This window comes from Colletotrichum phormii (genome assembly GCF_030913505.1).
Source record: "Colletotrichum phormii strain CBS 102054 chromosome Unknown BDP81scaffold_17, whole genome shotgun sequence".
In the NCBI taxonomy this organism is placed as follows: domain Eukaryota; kingdom Fungi; phylum Ascomycota; class Sordariomycetes; order Glomerellales; family Glomerellaceae; genus Colletotrichum; species Colletotrichum phormii.
In genome coordinates, this window is record NW_026851459.1 from 575,928 (window position 1) to 591,579 (window position 15,652).

A 15,652-nucleotide genomic window follows, 5' to 3' on the forward strand; every position below is an offset into this window, starting at 1 on the left:
GGTAGTTTGCAGAAGTTGAGGCTGCGGAACTGGTAACAGTAATCGTAGTCGGGGATAGCTTCAGGGAAGCTATGTCTGTCAATCGTAGGATAAGGTAAGGCTTCGGTGATCAATCGTAGTCTTATCAAAGAGGTTCTCAGGAAAGATAGCTGAAAGCGATCATAAGATCTGATACGAAGTTAATTGCTGAAGAGCTATGGAAAGTCTGTCCTAGAGTCCGGCTCGAGTCCATCCTATATACAAGTCCTGATTCTGAACATGTCCTTTGTGCTGGACAGTGTCCTTGTTTGGATATGTTGGATAGCTCATATCCTGGTTATCTGTCACGAGTTATGGCACGCAGCAATGGGCATATGAAGTGGGTTAAAGTGGCTTGAAGTAACCCATCTAGAATGAGCACATGAGAGCAGTCTATATCCCATCAACTACGGCATGACGTCGGTACAAACGTCTCCGGTTTTCTCCAACTCTGATCACTTTTGTAATCTTTTGATTGGGTGCAGGCTTGGGAAATAATACGGTAATGATCCGGAATATCTTGGATTAATACGTGATTTGCTACTACCCCTCATACAGAGTACGTAGGTATGTACCGACGTCATGCCGTAGTTGATGGGATATAGACTGCTCTCATGTGCTCATTCTAGATGGGTTACTTCAAGCCACTTTAACCCACTTCATATGCCCATTGCTGCGTGCCATAACTCGTGACAGATAACCAGGATATGAGCTATCCAACATATCCAAACAAGGACACTGTCCAGCACAAAGGACATGTTCAGAATCAGGACTTGTATATAGGATGGACTCGAGCCGGACTCTAGGACAGACTTTCCATAGCTCTTCAGCAATTAACTTCGTATCAGATCTTATGATCGCTTTCAGCTATCTTTCCTGAGAACCTCTTTGATAAGACTACGATTGATCACCGAAGCCTTACCTTATCCTACGATTGACAGACATAGCTTCCCTGAAGCTATCCCCGACTACGATTACTGTTACCAGTTCCGCAGCCTCAACTTCTGCAAACTACCCCTACGACTAGCTGGCCGTAACACGTCACTATATCGAAACTAAGGCGGCAGCAGTAAAGAAGGTAGCCCAGTTCCTTCGGTACCTAATAAATACTAAAGGGGGGCTCCCAGCAGCCGTAGTACAAAAAGCGGTTATTACTTATATTCTCCTAATAGTCTTATATAGAGCTAAGACCTAGTATACGGGCCTAACTAAACCAGCCCTAAATAGCGGCACTAATATTAGTAGTAATATTACTTTATAGATATCTACAGTTAGTATAGGATAGAAGGGCCTGGCCCGTAGAGTTAGTAAAGTTATTATAGCAGTAGTAAGGGCTATCCTGCCTATCTAAAGAACCACACCGACCAGTAGCCTCATCCGAGACGCTGGCCTTCCTACAGCAGAGGTAGCCCTCGAAGCAGCGCGACTACGCTTCGCTATACGCCTGCAGAAGGTTAACCAACAGCATCCCTTGGTCTCAAGGCTGCTGCAGCCAGGGCTTTTGTTGTTGTTGTTGTAATTTTAACGCCGTAGCGGCAAGGGCGCAGCCGCCCTTGCGGCAGACCTCCCGAAGGGTGTATGGCGTGGAGGGCCGTAGGCCTATAACTATCACTAGATACAGTCCAGCTCGTCCTCCAAATCGTGCCCAAAGGCAACTGTGTGTTTAACCTGTCTCTGGGTGCCGCTGGCTTGCCCGAGACAGTGCTATGGTCGTCCCTAGAACGCAATTCCGCCAGTATCCCCTATCCTTCGACCCAGAGCCCGCAGGCTTCTGGTTTACACAACGTTCCAGTAACCGTCCGGAGTATATCGTAATAGGTAATACCGCCACAAGGGAAACCACAAGGGGCAAAACCTCGTAAGACTAGGTTGTAGGGCTTGCTGTTAGGTTCTGTAACGAGCATAGCTGTATATAGCCGTGGCTATACATCGCTACCCAATGGTCGTTTCGTCTCTTCGAGGGAGTCTTCGATCGTTTAAGGGGCAAAGGTGCTGAGAGAGCGAAGTCGAAAAGTCGGTCGGTGATGTTCAATTTGGGCCCGGAAGCGCCACTTGCGCCGGGAAAGAAAGTCGCCCGTCTCCTTCGGGAGGCTAGATGGAACCTCTGCTCCCTGCCCTACCAGGAAGACTTCGTCTAGCCTGCGGAAGGCGAATTCGAGTCGACGGCGGCTCGTTAGGTTGAATAATCGTCGGCTCGATTCGAGGGGAAAATGTGCGTTGTTAAGGGTTTGATTAGCGTATAGCTAATCCACCCCAGCGCGCAGCGGCAAACCGCGGGGACTGGGGCCCCTCAGCATGGCACTAACAGCCCGTGCCAAGCTGGAGAGATGTTTCGTGGAGGTTGCTGCAGCCAGGGCGGCAACAGACCAGGCTTTAAAGAACAGCTGGCCTCTTACCTAAGTGTCTAAGGCCAGCACTCCTACAGCCGCAATACCTCCTAGGGTCTGATGACCTTATAGTTATATAGACGAAGGAAGTAGTAGCTAGGATTTTCCAGGCCTGGCTCAAGACTGTACTAGGTAAGTATATAGTCGTATATTTAGACGGCTCTAAAGCTCTTAACGGGGCTACAGGGTTTGGCTTTATTATCTACCATAATAATAAACGTACAGCCCAGGGCTACGGCCGTCTTGGCTTAGTAGAAGTGTTTGATAGTGAGGCTAAGGGGGCGAGGGCTGGGCTCCGACGGGCCCTTTAGACCTCCTAAGGCTAGCCTATATATATCTATATCGATAATACTAGCGTTATTCAGGGGATTCGTAGTAAGGTCCTAGACTCCTTATAAGCGGCCTTCCTTGAGATCCAGGAGGTAGCCAGGATACACGATATATGAACCTATTGGTCTCCTAGGCACTAAGGTATTAAAGGAAACGAAGAAGCAGACAGCCTAGCTAAGGAGGGCATAACCCTACTAGTCCTAAGGGGACAGCTAGTAACCCTATTAGGGATTAAACGACTTACTAAAGAGCGTATATATCGCCAATATAGAAGATGGTGGAAACGGGAGGTAACATCCTGGTATACCTAGCTAGGGCTTAAAGCTACCCTTGCTTGCCCTCCGGAACTAGCCCTACCGTGGGCTATCTGTTGGAATAGGCCTACATTAGGCAGCAGGAGGTTGCTGCCGCGGTCCGTTCCAGCCACGGTGGTCCGTGTGGCTCAGCCACACGAGGGTGGTATACCCCAGACTTCCTGCCGCCGCTGGCACCTGGTTAGACTTCCACAAAAGAACAACAAGAACAAGCAATATCACCACTACAGTCGGTGATCGTTGCTACCCACGATACTCGAGTATTTTCCTTTTCCACCTGTGAATCCAACACTATCCTTTATCATCTCCTAGCAGCCCGATTAGGCTATAGAGACTTTGAACAATACTACTAACGCTTTAACTATACAGAAGCACTCCTTACCTGCTCCTGCAGGGAGGTAAAGGAGGTAGACCATTTAGTCTACTACTAAAAGACCCTAGTAAGGAGGCATCAGTGGCCTACCCTCCACCCTTCTAGCCTACTTGAGCCTATAGGACCTATAAGACCTCTAGAGCGGTACTACAAGGGGTTAATCACTGATCCTATAGGCTTTCAGGCCTTCCTCTGCGTAACAGACTTCTTCCAAAAGATCTGTCCGCGGTATTAAGGGCTAGGTTTGACCTAGGCCCTACGAACGAACCTACCCTTCTAAGGGGTAAATAGCAACAACGGAACTAGGGAACCAGCGGGAACTAGGAACGGATGGAACACATAGTAGCCCACGGGCGAGACTTGGAGGACGATAGGAAGAGGCGTGTACTGTAGAGTATATAGCTTGAGCCTGCGGCCCTCCACGCCATATACCCCTCGGGAGGTCGGCCGCAAGGGCGGCTGCGCCCTTGCCGCCACGGCGTTAAATACAACAACAACAACAGCGAGCTGCCGCTACCAATGAAATACAAAGTATGCTCTACAAACTGGGACGAGCAGGATGATGAATCCAAGCTTAACCCATAATTGCAAGGCCATAGGAGCAGCCAATAGAGCCGATTGCAACAAACACCACAACCCAGAGGTTGAAGACGTTCGGTATAAATCGAGCCATGGCAGCGAAAAGGGGGTTTGGAACGGGCACGGGCAAGGTAGAAGACAATTGTTCGAGTGATTGCAAATATCAATGTAGAGGTAACAGATAGAACCCATTCTTGTCGCTCATGGCTAGAGGACGGTTCTTATCATTGAAACCGGCTCTCTTCAGCAGCGATGTTGGGGCACATATGAGAAGCATTTCCGGGATAGTTCCACCCCTCAATGGCAGTTCAGCTCGGGTCGAGGCGGGGTTGGCTAGTGAAGACGGCGACGTTGATCACTCGTCAAGAACAACATTTACACAATGTCTCCCACCGGCTCCTGGTTCTGGCCATGTTGTGAATACTATGTGTACGTCTAAGCCGATCCGTGAGAAGATGAAGCGAGTCCTATTTTTTGGCTTAGTGCGGCTGCCGGCGTGGAGCCACGGCGACGGATCGCTTGATGGGGGGGGGACAGAAAATTGCGGGGGTGAGTGCGGGGCAGGAATCTGGGGTAAAGAAAACAAGCAAGGGAGCCCGCAGACTCGGCAAGCTTGGATGGCAAATAGATAACAGGTCCGCGACACCTTCATAACTACCTCGGCCTGCTGCCGAACACACTGCACTTCCCCCCTTGCCTGTTTCTCTCCACACCCACGATTTGACCGAGCACAAGTCGATGAGATGAGTTCGACTCCGAAGACGTCCAACGCCAGGCCTACGCTGGCTGCTACAGCGATGGCTGGCAGCACCAAGAGGAAGCGCTCTGCTATTGCATGCGTAGCCTGCCATCGGCGCAAGGTCCGCTGTAATATCGCCGCCCAGGGCCCGCCCTGAACGAACTGCTCGGAGGATGGCAATGCAACCTGCCGCATTTACATCAGCCGGGTCCCGGCTGATGTCCCGCCGCCGCCGCCGCCGCCTCCTCCGGCCATGCCGTCGCCCTCCAGTTCCTCACATCATTTGCCTGACCGGGGCGACGACCACCCCAGCCCCAACCCGAGCCCGGATCCGGGCCCGTCTTCGAAGCGGCAGTATCGTCCGACCAGTATTGAGAACATGCTATGTACCGCGCAAGACCCGAGTTATGCACGTGGCACCCCGAACGCCCCTGTCATCTACTATACTGGTTCGTTGTCTCTCCCATCTGCCTGGTTGGCAAGTTCTCTGACGCAGGAACTCGGGTCACAGGCGAGTCTGCCGGCATGGCTTTGCTCTTCGACGTTTGCTATCCTTCTCGTCCCTTGCCAGGCAACTTTTACATCATCCAGCGCCAGCGTCGTTACTTTCCCCCGGCACATACCACCTCTCCCCTGATGGCGCGCCCGCTGCCTGAACCGGCGGCCCTGCATGACATGATATGCTGCTATTTTCGTTACCTTCACCCATATTTACCAGTCATCGATGCGGGCCGTTTCATTTCAGCATTCGCCGACCAGCCAAGCAGTATCAGCCCCCTCCTACTATGGAGTGTCTTATTTGCTGCCGCTACGGTAGGGATCTGCCCTTCTGTCTGACCCTGTCCCTGTACGGTTGTTAAATGGCCAGGTTCTAACATGACACTATCAAGTTCGTCAAGCCAGAGCATTGGCAAGCTGCTGAGTTTAGGACCAGAAAGGAATTCCAAGAGGATATCTATCGACATGCCAAGGTGAGTTTTCAGTGCTCCCTACGGACATACAAGCCGTCGTGTCCCTGGCAAAGAACAACGTTTTCAAAGCATGCAAGAACAGAAACACTTGGTACGCCCTGATCAGAGATCCGGGTGCCTTTGAGAAGTTCGAGCGCTTGACGCGGTACTTCGAAACGCACTCCCTGTGAGGGGATAGCGAGCCCGAGATACCACGCCTCACACTTTATCATACACCTACCGATATCTCTTGGGCCATATCCCTACCCGTCATCTGTGGACGGTGTAGGGCTACTCAAGGCCCATTCGCTTCTGCCGAGTCAGGAAACCCCTGCTGGCGTGCTTTTTTGGAACTGAACGGACCCTAGGGATTAGCTAATAATCTCCACTGCTCTAGGCACGAGAGGAAAAGTGTACACTACAGATTGCCTGACTTGTCGTACGCTACTATGGCGGCACGGCACATCATATGCCCAAAGGGCGCTCTGGTTGATCGGGCTTAGTTAGTTAGATAGCTAGGTTCCTGTCCCTGATGATGTTAAATACTACTACTACTACTACTACTAAGAACGGAGACACTGACAAATTCTTACAAAGGCGCTCTATGACAGCCAAATTGAGGTAGACAAGCCAACAATAATCCAGGCTTGCATACTCCTTTTGTATCACCTCGTAGACCGAGAAGATCTGGACGGGCCGTGCCACTAGATCGGAGTGGCAACCGGTCTAGCACAGAGCATCGGCTTCCACCGAAAGCCAACCTGCGAACGAGTCCGGTCTTCTCCATTTTCCCAGTCACAATGCAAGATTTGGAAACGCATCTGGTGGAGTCTTTACTCCCGTGAGATCTGGTTGGGCCTCGGCTTTGGCAGGCCACTTAGAATCAACTCGGAAGATTGCGACATAACAATGCCAAAGGCCGCTGCAGTACTGAACGATCTTGACGGCCTTCCAACTACGCTGCGAGAAACCTACATTCCCTGCGAGTTTGAGACACTTGTAAATCTATGGATAGAGTTGTTGAACCTGTCTGTCGAACTAGAAACAATCCTACGACTCAACTATCGGCCTGGTCAACCACCCGCATCGCCCACGGCTCTCGAATCACATCACAGCATTCTGCAGGCGATACAGAGCAGAATCTGCGTGGATCTGGCGGGGGAAGCACCACTGCTGCTATTGCACCGCAGTATCCTCAAGATTTACCATGGGACTGTACTGATTGCTCTGCACCGGCCGTACATCCTCCTGCCAGCACAAAGTTCAAAGTCTCCTCTTGGGGAAAGTAGCATTCGATCTCTCGCGATGGACAGGTACACCACGGCCGCATCGACCATCACAAAGGCCGTCAACGACCTTGTACGCGCCGACCTCCTCAATGTTTCACCACCCACGCTCCCGACCTGCATCAATTCCGCCATCGGGGTACACCTACACGAGACGTGCCGCTCCGAGGGCATCGGCCGCCAGCTCGCATTGCATAACGTCAACCTCCACATGCTTGTCCTTTCCCATCTCGGCAAGATTTACTAAATTTCCGCCGAGATGCAGTATCGTTTCTTTCTCCAGATCATGAAGACTGCTGAGCCACTTCCCTCGGTTCAGAACACAAGAACCTCTCGTAGGATAAGCTTCAGTCGTGCGGGAACAGCAGCCGTTGGTACCCTGCAAGCTAGTGAGCCGCAGGATGCTACCCGTGAAGCAGCCGCGTATGACGTGGTTACTCCAGTATCTACGCACTCGGCACCCGTAGAGAGTCAAGACGCACTTCACGGTCAAACGCCCTCTTATAGCGAAGGAGATGCGCTCTTCGAGGATACAAACATTGATCAAAATCTCTTTCTGCCGTCTACTCTGTTCAACATTGACTCAACCCCTTTTTCCGAAGAGGAGATGGATTTCTACAGGCACTGGGGTCTGACGAATATGTAGGAAAAGATCTAGATGCTTGGAACATATATATCTGCACAATGTGTCGTCTGAAGACATGGGCCGTATCATGAGGAATGCTGGTTCTAGCAGTAGCTCTATTGTCTAGAGAGACCATGCCCCGACTATGAAAATTGAGAGTGCTGAAGATCCTTCTCTCGTCCTCTCCTTGTTAAATATCCCAACTTCAGAATTCTCTAGCAAACGAGAGTACAGTCGACATTCTCAATTCCATCTCACAGCTTGGATACAGGTTGAGCTGTGGTGTGATCTTCTCGACCTTCCAGGACTTGGGCATACAGTTCCGAGAGCCGGTCTCGATACAAGTCTCCGACTTTCTTTCGCTGAAGTTTGAGAGTCGGCGTAAGGGTTTCGTTGCCTACTGAGAACGGTTCGATGGATAGGTCAAAGTTCTTGACGCGCTCGTAGCTCGCAAACTTGTTGGTCTTGCCTACGGCCTCGAGATCCTGGAACACCCGAGCACGCACTGCGGCGTCACCACACGCCTCTCTGACGGCTGGCAAGTCCGACGATGGAACCACGCGGCCGAGGACCTGGGAGGCAAGAGCGGCAAAGAGCTCGGGGTCTACGCCAAACATGCCGACGGTGAAGGCCTGTAGGCTGTCACCATGAACAAAGGCCTGGGCAATGTATCTGCAGCCGGATAGATAGATGCCTTCGAGGCGCTCTGGTGATACGTACTCGCCTTGAGCGAGTTTGAGAAGATTTTTGCGACGGTCGACAATGGTGAAGCGACCCATGTCATCGATTGATGCGATATCGCCCGTGCAGAACCATCCATCCTCGGTGAAGCTCTCCGCTGTTTGCTCTGGGTTCTTCAAATACTCCTTGAACAAGTTCGGTCCCCTCAGCAGGAGTTCACCACGCGGGCATGGGACATCTTCGGTGGTATAGCCCATCTCAGGCACGGAGAGCAAGCAGGCTTCTGTCGATGGCACGAGACCACCGCAGTGCCCTGTGCTGGCATCAGCCCGATTTTGTGCCAATGCACAAGCGTACGTCTCGGTCATTCCATACCCCTGCACCACGCTAGATCCACTCACAACACTCAAGAACTTGTGCAATGCTGGGTCCAGTGGCGCGGAACCCGTAATCATTGTGTGTGCGCGGTCGAGGCCAAGTGCGGCCATTGTCTGCCGGCCCCAGATCCTATCATGAAGCGGGTGCTTGTTGGTAGGAGCTTCTGCGTTCTCGAGGTTCGTCAGTTTGGTTGCCACAATGTACCTGCTCACAGCCCCTCGGATCCCGGAAGCTTCGACTGTGTTCGACTTGAGGGTGCTACCGAACCGATTGTAAATCCTCGGAACTGATGGAAACACGGTCGGCCGGAGGGACTGCAGACCGTCTACGAGATTGGAAATGTCGCCGCTGAAATATCCCATCTTGGTCCCGCTGAAGGCGCCAATGTGTTCCAAAAGTCGGCCATAGACGTGAGCTAGTGGTAGATAGGAGATCATGACATCGTTCCCGGGCAGTCCCGCATCAAAGAGAGCGCCAACTGTCGCTGCGACTGAGCCCTTGTGTGTCAAGACGACGCCTTTGGGCGCCCCAGTGGTTCCCGAGGTGTAGTTGATGGTGGCTATGTCATCTGGCTGTGGGGGCCTCAATGGTTTGGAAGAGACTGCGCCCAATTGTTCAACTTCTTGAAGCGAATAGATCTGAAGGTCCAGCTTCAGAGCTTCCGTGATGGATATCAATAACCGGTTTCGCGACAGAGAGTCTTGGTTGTCCGAGTGAGACTGAACATCGTCCAGTATCACCAGACACTTGAGCTCAGGCAAATTCGGCTTGAGAGCGATCAACGCTGGAACATGGCTGAGAGAAGTGACGACGCACGTCAAGTCGGCGTGACGAATAATGTACTCTGATGCGCCAGGGCCCAGCGTATCGTACAACGAGACACTGAAAAGTGACTGCGACATGCATGCGAGATCGACAATTGACCATTCAGGTCGGTTTTCGCACCACAGCCCAACGCCAAACTGTTTTCCGACCTTGCCGACCCGCTCGTGAACTTCCACCAGGCCCTTGCCAATGTTGTTCTTGCGCTCCTGGACGGTTTTGAAACTAAGCCACTCCCATGGAAGATGGCATCGCCGAACGGGGTCGTATGGCCGGCGGCCTAGGTAGTCGGATTTTGGATTGCTCTTCGCACTCGCCTCGAACATGTCGTGAGCAGTCAATACATCCGGGCCAATGCCTTCCAGCAATCCATCCACAAACTGCCAATGCCTATACACATTGGAGCGGCCAGGTTGGCTTGTACCTGTGAGTGCGACCGAGTATGGCTGGTTTTTGGGTCGCGGTTCTCGGAGGTCGAGTATCCTTTGGACATGCGACGGGTAAGATATTGAAAACACCATGCTTGCTTCGAGGCAACGAGGGTAATTCTAAAAGTGGAGGACAGAGTGAGATTTAGACAGCAACAGGGGAGTGTAGGGCTTGCCGACAGGAGTTTGCGGGAGCGGTGCAGACCGGCGAGATGATTAAATAGTAGACATGGCAGTACGGATAAACATACCCTTGGCGGTGATGCGATTACTCGGTTAGATAAGGTAGGCAACGCAACCATTCATCTGCCCCGCGATGCTGCCAACTTGAGATAGCCTGTGCACGCCAGAAGGGCAAAAGCACTTTTGTGCAAAGCCTCGGCTTGGGGGGTCTGCCCCAGCAGAACGCTACCAATTACTTGTTTGAACGCGCGACTCTTTTTATGATTCGGTCCTCGCCTCATGAATCAGGCCTCGGGCTTATTTTCCAAGTAAATGTTACGGGTGGGTTTTCCAAGGCTGTTGCAGTTGCGCGTTGTATTGACTCGGAATTCCAGACTGATGGGCCGCTTCATCGCAAAGATTATGAGACATGCAAGCAGCCAGATTCCTACTCTGCCAATGACCAAAGCAGCTGTAGAGAGGGGGGTTTCATCCCATCGTGGCGGCATCGGTTCATCGCCGAGATCCCTGGATGGGCTCGCAATGCGGTCATCAATTATTCGCTGCCCTGCCGAGGCTAGGCCCATTCCATTCAATGCAAAGAGTAGACTCGGCCGGCCGCCAGGTGGATCACCCACTGCCGGAGGCCTGGACCGGATTTGAGTGGGGCCGGCTAGGAAACCTCGGCACAGCACAAGACTCGGCACTTCAAGGTTGCTTTGGATTGCCCCTGTTTCGGTGAGCTTACACCACCTGGTTGTGTGCTATACCAACATGACCTGAAGAGGATGTCAATTCGATCAGATTTTGGGACAATTGACCTGGAAAGAAGAAAGACAGCAGGGCTTCTGTCAATGGAACAGTCATGGAGCTGTAGTCTGAGGTAGGTCTCGTTGTACGTGGCACGTAACGTGAATCGTTAGCCTCATTATTCAAGTAAGTTTACATATTTATTTACATCTTTAGCCGTGATTATTAAACCGAACCACAGTCATTGTAGGGTCAAGGACACTTTACACAACCCTCGCATTCCTCCTTCTGCTCACGTCAGCCGTTTTATCCCCTTCTGGGTACCCCCAGGCATCGACACCGCAAGTGCCCCATCTCCGCCACCAGCGACACCCATACGACACTCCTTTTTTGGCCGTCCAGTGATTGTTTGGAGTCCTTCGAACCCGAGGGCGGCCATGCAAGCCTGTTGGTGTCAGCTAACAGCTCCTCAGACTCGAGTCACTCGGCACTATATGAGTCCACTCACATCTCCCTTTGTACTTCTTCGTCCTAGGACGCTTCGTAAACTTTTGGCACTCGGCACAGTATCTCCGGTCTCCCATCGACTCGCGAAGTCTTGCGTATAGCGGACACGTGGTACACGAACAGTGCCTACACCACTGCCGCCGGCAAATGGCGTGGTCGGCGGCATACGGTCGACAGGGCGCCCAGTTTGAGCATCTTCTCGGGGGCTCTGCGTACTTGTATACATGGCGTTTCTTTCGGTGCCAGTAAATTTCCTGGACAACTCCGACTGCCGAAGTGTCGCCGCACTCGCACTTGAGCACTTCTGGGGGGTGTACTTGGTCGTAGGAGAGCAGCGAAGGTTTTGCCGGTATCATTGGGAGCATCATGGCGCGGAGAGAGCATGATGCAAGGGACATGCAGATGAGATCATTTTGTTGACAGTGTGAAAGGATCTCAAGTCGAAGCTCAGGTGGGAGCTTGGTGAAGAGGGCTAATGAGAACTGTGCAAGTGGTTCTGAGGAGGTGACGGAGGGGGCTTTTCCGGACATGGCTCAAGAAGTTGAGATGATGTCAAGGTATTCGAAGACCTGTGGAATAAAAGAGGCGCAGATTGAACAATGATTTGTCCAGCAGTGTAAACTGATTATTTTCTTCTCGGGAAGCTCACAGAAAATGAGGTTCAGTCTACGAGCTTTTGTATCCGACGATGACCTTCATTGGACCCCTGTTCAGGTAGCTGTTAGCGTGTGCTGCCTGTTGCCAAGCCGGTCGGCCCCACTGCATCTGCCTAAACACCACGCGATAGACGGAAACGTTAGTATGAAATAGGACGGGAAAGACTTTGGGTGAGAGAGAGAACTGCATTTCTTGCCAAAAATGTTTCGTAACGATACCGTTGCTCAGTGATTCTCGATCATTACAATATGACTGTCTAACGTTCCGCCAAGCTGGGAAACCTCGTCGTCTGGCCCGAAATTACTCAGGCAATATCATCTTCCTCCGCTACATCCGATATCTGCTCCGCCCATTACTCCAATTTATTGATGGCGCAAGAATCCAGGTTGGTCATGAGGAGATCGTCACTGAGTCTGTCGATCATCGTCTCTCCAAAAACCTTTACGAGAGACAACAAGGAAGAGTTTATCGAAAACTTCCTGTCGATAGCGGCAAAGGGGTAGACATGAGCAGCTTCGCAGTATCTGGTGCCTAGCAAAGGGCATGTATCAGAGTCTCTCTGCTTTGTCTACAAAATATTAGCATACCACTGAGTTGAGAGAATATTGTCTAGCTCACAATTTGAACCGCTCGTTTTTTCCTGTACTGCTTCTTCTTACCCGGTGAAATGGGTGACCCAGATTGCGCAGTTTGATGTCCGCCTCCGGAACCTGCTTTCCCAGGAGATCCCTTCACAGGTGTCAAGTGTGGTCGTGGGCTGTTGCCGGTCTTCGTGGGGGTGCTTCTTGTACTATGGGTTGCCGGTTCTCTTCTGGGAAGCTTGGAGATTGGAGAAGACGCAGCAGAGACCACCTCATCAGAGTCAGAAGTGCTGCCTTTGGTGGAATTTGTCAGCGAGATGAATGGCACTCAATATTCTGGGAGACAGAACTTACTCAATGTCACAACGCTTTTGACCGCCCCGCTGATCTGTGCCATAGCATCCATAGCCTTCGACGGGGATAGCCCTTTCAGTGTGTCTCTGAAGTTTTCCAGCTCGACCAAGTCGGTGACCAGACATGCCGCCCAAAGATAGGGTGTCTGGAGGTCGGGGGTCATGGACCAAGTTTTACCATTGCTGCGAAATGTCATCCGCTTAATCTCTTCCAAGATTGATATCCGAGCATCGCAGTCATTCAGGTAGAGTTGCGAATTCACGGATGACCGGGAGGATCTGTGGAAATCATTCATCTCTTGGAGCTGTTCTTCGCTCATTTCCTTTTGGTTGGAAGATTCCATGATACACTTGATACGCTGTGTCTTCTCGTTCTTGTCTTGTCTTGTCTTGAGTAAGGTTCTCGCAGAGCTTGCGGAACAGTGTGTGCTTAGCCAAATCGGAGGTAGATGTAGACACAATGGGTGAAGGTGGGGATTAAGCTTCCTCCGCTGCGGAGTATCCTGCAGATACTAACTAGTTCCCTCGCACTTTGTGCTTCATAAATCAAAATGCTGTACAAAGTTAACAGTCGAAAAATCCAATGAACAAATTTGGACCTACCAACTTGAGTTGGAGCGCGGCACCAAGGGGGAGGTTGAGAGGGAAGAAACCAGAAATTCAAGTCGGTGGTAATTGCGGATGAAAAGGTGGCGAGGCCAAGTGACACTTTTGTGAGTGCACCTTCCGACTTTGAATATACAAGGGTGTAATTCCGACGTACCCGATGAAAAGGATAGCAATCAGCTCTGGTTTAGGTTATTCATCGCTCTGTCAGGTTTACGTTACCTGTCGCCATGGCGATCTTTGTCCTGCCTATGCCGTGTCTTGCCTACTTTGCGTCTTGCCTATCCCACAAGATTTGGTGTATTCTATAATCAAACCAGCGCGGTGGTTTTGGTATAAGTACGACAATTAAGTAGACATCATGTCTCCATACTACGAACAACGATTGAAGTGTTCTCGGCACTTGATTAATAAATACAGGTTACATATACCATGGGTATAAATACAAAGGCAGCAAGATCAGCGAGGATAGCGAGGATGTCGAGGGAAGTGAGAGTATACAGAGGCAGGATGAGGGATTGGTAAAACTTATGGAAAATTTGCCCCTTAAATATTCGTCTGTAGGCTAGAATCAAGCGCTTCATAGGCACTATTCACGAATCTTGAGTTTTCAAAATAGAGCCTCTTGATAGTCTTCAAGAAGAAAACTACTTGCAAATAGTCGATCATGGCAACGTGTGTACAGCGTGGCCTACGGCCGAAAGTGATCTTCAGCCCAACTTCGAACACGATTAAAGTTGCGGCATGTGTGAGGTTCTTTCCAGTCGGCAACAACCCTGCCAGCATCATCCGACCAGCTGAAAACCATGGGTGTCAGGTCACCGTGGCATTGCACCGTCTGCCTGAGGTAGTCGAGGCAGTGGTCTAGAACTGCAATTAGCTGCACTGCTTGTAGATTCGAACAGCATCATGGCTCACCAACGTGCATCCTGTGAATTCTGGGGCTTTCTTCCTCCTTGTAGTAATCTGGATCCAGAGCCATCCTTACTTTGTTCTTCAATATGTGTTAGTTGTCGTTGCCAGCAGGCCACGGGCTGGAGATACTCACCACGCAATGCAGGGTATGCATCACATCTAGACTAGAAATTCTTAGTTTCATTGCTGGAAACGCTATTTGGGAGAATGCGAAACATACGCTACTTCGTAGTTGCCATGGTCATCTTTCCACGTGCGCCCGACCATGCTTGATGCTTCGCTCCCAACAAGGTTCATGTACTGTCCTGATTTCGGTCAATGTGGTTCAAGGTCGGACTCCCTTGGTCAACTCACCTTTTAGTAGACTCTTCCATGCCGCGTCAATCTCTGGCGATGGAGGCCCGACGTATTGCGGCTGTCCTTCAACTATCTCGCGGTACAAGGTCCCATTTCTATAAAAGTGAAGACCGCCTGTGAAACTTACTGTTTCACTGGCAAGTACACCTTTGATTGGATCTTTGTCATTCTCAATGTCAGCTCGTGGTCTGCCTTTTGTTTGAGAGCACTGTCTGGCATACCTAGTTCGGTAGGGAAGCCTTTGAGGAAGCCGCTATCGATGCGAGCACCCTCCAGCCGAGTGTGTAGAATGAATAAGGCAATGACAAGCACAGGGGAAACAGCAAACAGTAGCAAGGAAATGAAGTAATAAGACCTAGAAACCGACACGATCGGCGACGAGGGTCTCCTTCGCAAAGGCAGCTGGTCTTCACTGCACTCGGAGCTCTCTTCCACAGAAACATACTGCGTTGACTTGTCTGCCCGGAAGAAGTTCATAATGGCTAGATTTTTGGTAGGAAAAACAGAAGTTTGTCGGGCGAGCACTTGGTTCATCAAAAGGAGGTTCCGGTCTTGGGGCTTAATGAACCTCGACTGCAACGACCACAAGGTGCCCTACGACTAATGTGTCATCCAATGGCAAGCAGAATCGTCCGGTTCATTTGACTGCAATGCCGGCAAAAGAATGCCGTTCAAGTGTCAGTTGCTAGAGAAACAACTCAAAATAGGCACTATTTCGAAAATGGATTCGCCGAACGCCCGGAGATGTCGTTCGTTTACGTCTCTGGCTAACAACTCAGTCCGGGGTGGAGCTGTTCGGGTGTAAGTGACGACTCCCTCCCGTCGAAGCTTTGACTATCAAAAGTCAAAACATG

The 15,652-nt window shown here is 51.0% G+C and overlaps 7 protein-coding genes across 7 annotated transcripts; 2 read left to right on the forward strand and 5 right to left on the reverse strand.

Annotated features, from left to right (window-relative positions):
* The first annotated feature begins 4,955 nt into the window (after positions 1-4,955).
* BDP81DRAFT_434211 (uncharacterized protein) lies at positions 4,956-6,256 on the forward strand. Its single transcript, XM_060590943.1, has 3 exons — positions 4,956-5,189; positions 5,252-5,553; positions 5,631-6,256. Exons 1-3 carry the CDS (start codon positions 4,994-4,996, stop codon positions 5,811-5,813), a joined length of 681 nt encoding a protein of 226 aa, XP_060442257.1. The 5' UTR covers positions 4,956-4,993; the 3' UTR covers positions 5,814-6,256.
* Positions 6,257-6,599: 343 nt separating this feature from the next.
* On the forward strand, positions 6,600-7,223 carry BDP81DRAFT_397014 (uncharacterized protein; the record flags this gene model as incomplete). The annotated part of the gene is made up of 1 exon (XM_060588262.1): positions 6,600-7,223. One exon carries the CDS (start codon positions 6,600-6,602, stop codon positions 7,221-7,223), a length of 624 nt encoding a protein of 207 aa, XP_060442258.1.
* A 152-nt stretch (positions 7,224-7,375) lies between these two features.
* BDP81DRAFT_434213 (long-chain fatty-acid-CoA ligase) lies at positions 7,376-10,138 on the reverse strand. The gene has a single exon (XM_060590944.1). The coding sequence runs from the start codon at positions 10,001-10,003 to the stop codon at positions 7,856-7,858; it is 2,148 nt and encodes a 715-aa protein (XP_060442259.1). The 5' UTR covers positions 10,004-10,138; the 3' UTR covers positions 7,376-7,855.
* Positions 10,139-10,959: 821 nt separating this feature from the next.
* Positions 10,960-11,961, reverse strand: BDP81DRAFT_434215 (uncharacterized protein). The gene is made up of 2 exons (XM_060590945.1): positions 11,331-11,961; positions 10,960-11,267 (listed from the first exon to the last, which is right to left on the reverse strand). Exons 1-2 carry the CDS (start codon positions 11,857-11,859, stop codon positions 11,086-11,088), a joined length of 711 nt encoding a protein of 236 aa, XP_060442260.1. The 5' UTR covers positions 11,860-11,961; the 3' UTR covers positions 10,960-11,085.
* A 377-nt stretch (positions 11,962-12,338) lies between these two features.
* On the reverse strand, positions 12,339-13,084 carry BDP81DRAFT_397016 (uncharacterized protein; the record flags this gene model as incomplete). The annotated part of the gene is made up of 3 exons (XM_060588263.1): positions 12,339-12,554; positions 12,605-12,861; positions 12,922-13,084. 3 exons carry the CDS (start codon positions 13,082-13,084, stop codon positions 12,339-12,341), a joined length of 636 nt encoding a protein of 211 aa, XP_060442261.1.
* Positions 13,085-14,361: 1,277 nt separating this feature from the next.
* BDP81DRAFT_295173 (uncharacterized protein) lies at positions 14,362-14,738 on the reverse strand (the record flags this gene model as incomplete). Its single annotated transcript, XM_060583092.1, has 4 exons — positions 14,362-14,396; positions 14,445-14,520; positions 14,575-14,605; positions 14,662-14,738. Coding segments are annotated over 4 exons (219 nt in total), but the record flags the coding sequence as incomplete, so codon positions are not given.
* A 28-nt stretch (positions 14,739-14,766) lies between these two features.
* BDP81DRAFT_326015 (uncharacterized protein) lies at positions 14,767-15,275 on the reverse strand (the record flags this gene model as incomplete). The annotated part of the gene is made up of 2 exons (XM_060585028.1): positions 14,767-14,957; positions 15,020-15,275. The coding sequence occupies 2 exons, from the start codon at positions 15,273-15,275 to the stop codon at positions 14,767-14,769; spliced, it is 447 nt and encodes a 148-aa protein (XP_060442263.1).
* Between the last annotated feature and the right edge of the window lie 377 nt (positions 15,276-15,652).

Coding starts and splice junctions, on each gene's coding strand:
- BDP81DRAFT_434211 (XM_060590943.1), top strand. CDS start 4,994: ATGCCGTCGCCCTCCAGTTCCTCACATCATTTGCCTGACCGGGGCGAC. Junction 5,190..5,251: donor CCCTGTCATCTACTATACTG/GTTCGTTGTCTC, acceptor CTCGGGTCACAG/GCGAGTCTGCCGGCATGGCT. Junction 5,554..5,630: donor TCTTATTTGCTGCCGCTACG/GTAGGGATCTGC, acceptor GACACTATCAAG/TTCGTCAAGCCAGAGCATTG.
- BDP81DRAFT_434213 (XM_060590944.1), bottom strand. CDS start 10,003: ATGGTGTTTTCAATATCTTACCCGTCGCATGTCCAAAGGATACTCGAC.
- BDP81DRAFT_434215 (XM_060590945.1), bottom strand. CDS start 11,859: ATGTCCGGAAAAGCCCCCTCCGTCACCTCCTCAGAACCACTTGCACAG. Junction 11,268..11,330: donor GAAGAAGTACAAAGGGAGAT/GTGAGTGGACTC, acceptor TGACACCAACAG/GCTTGCATGGCCGCCCTCGG.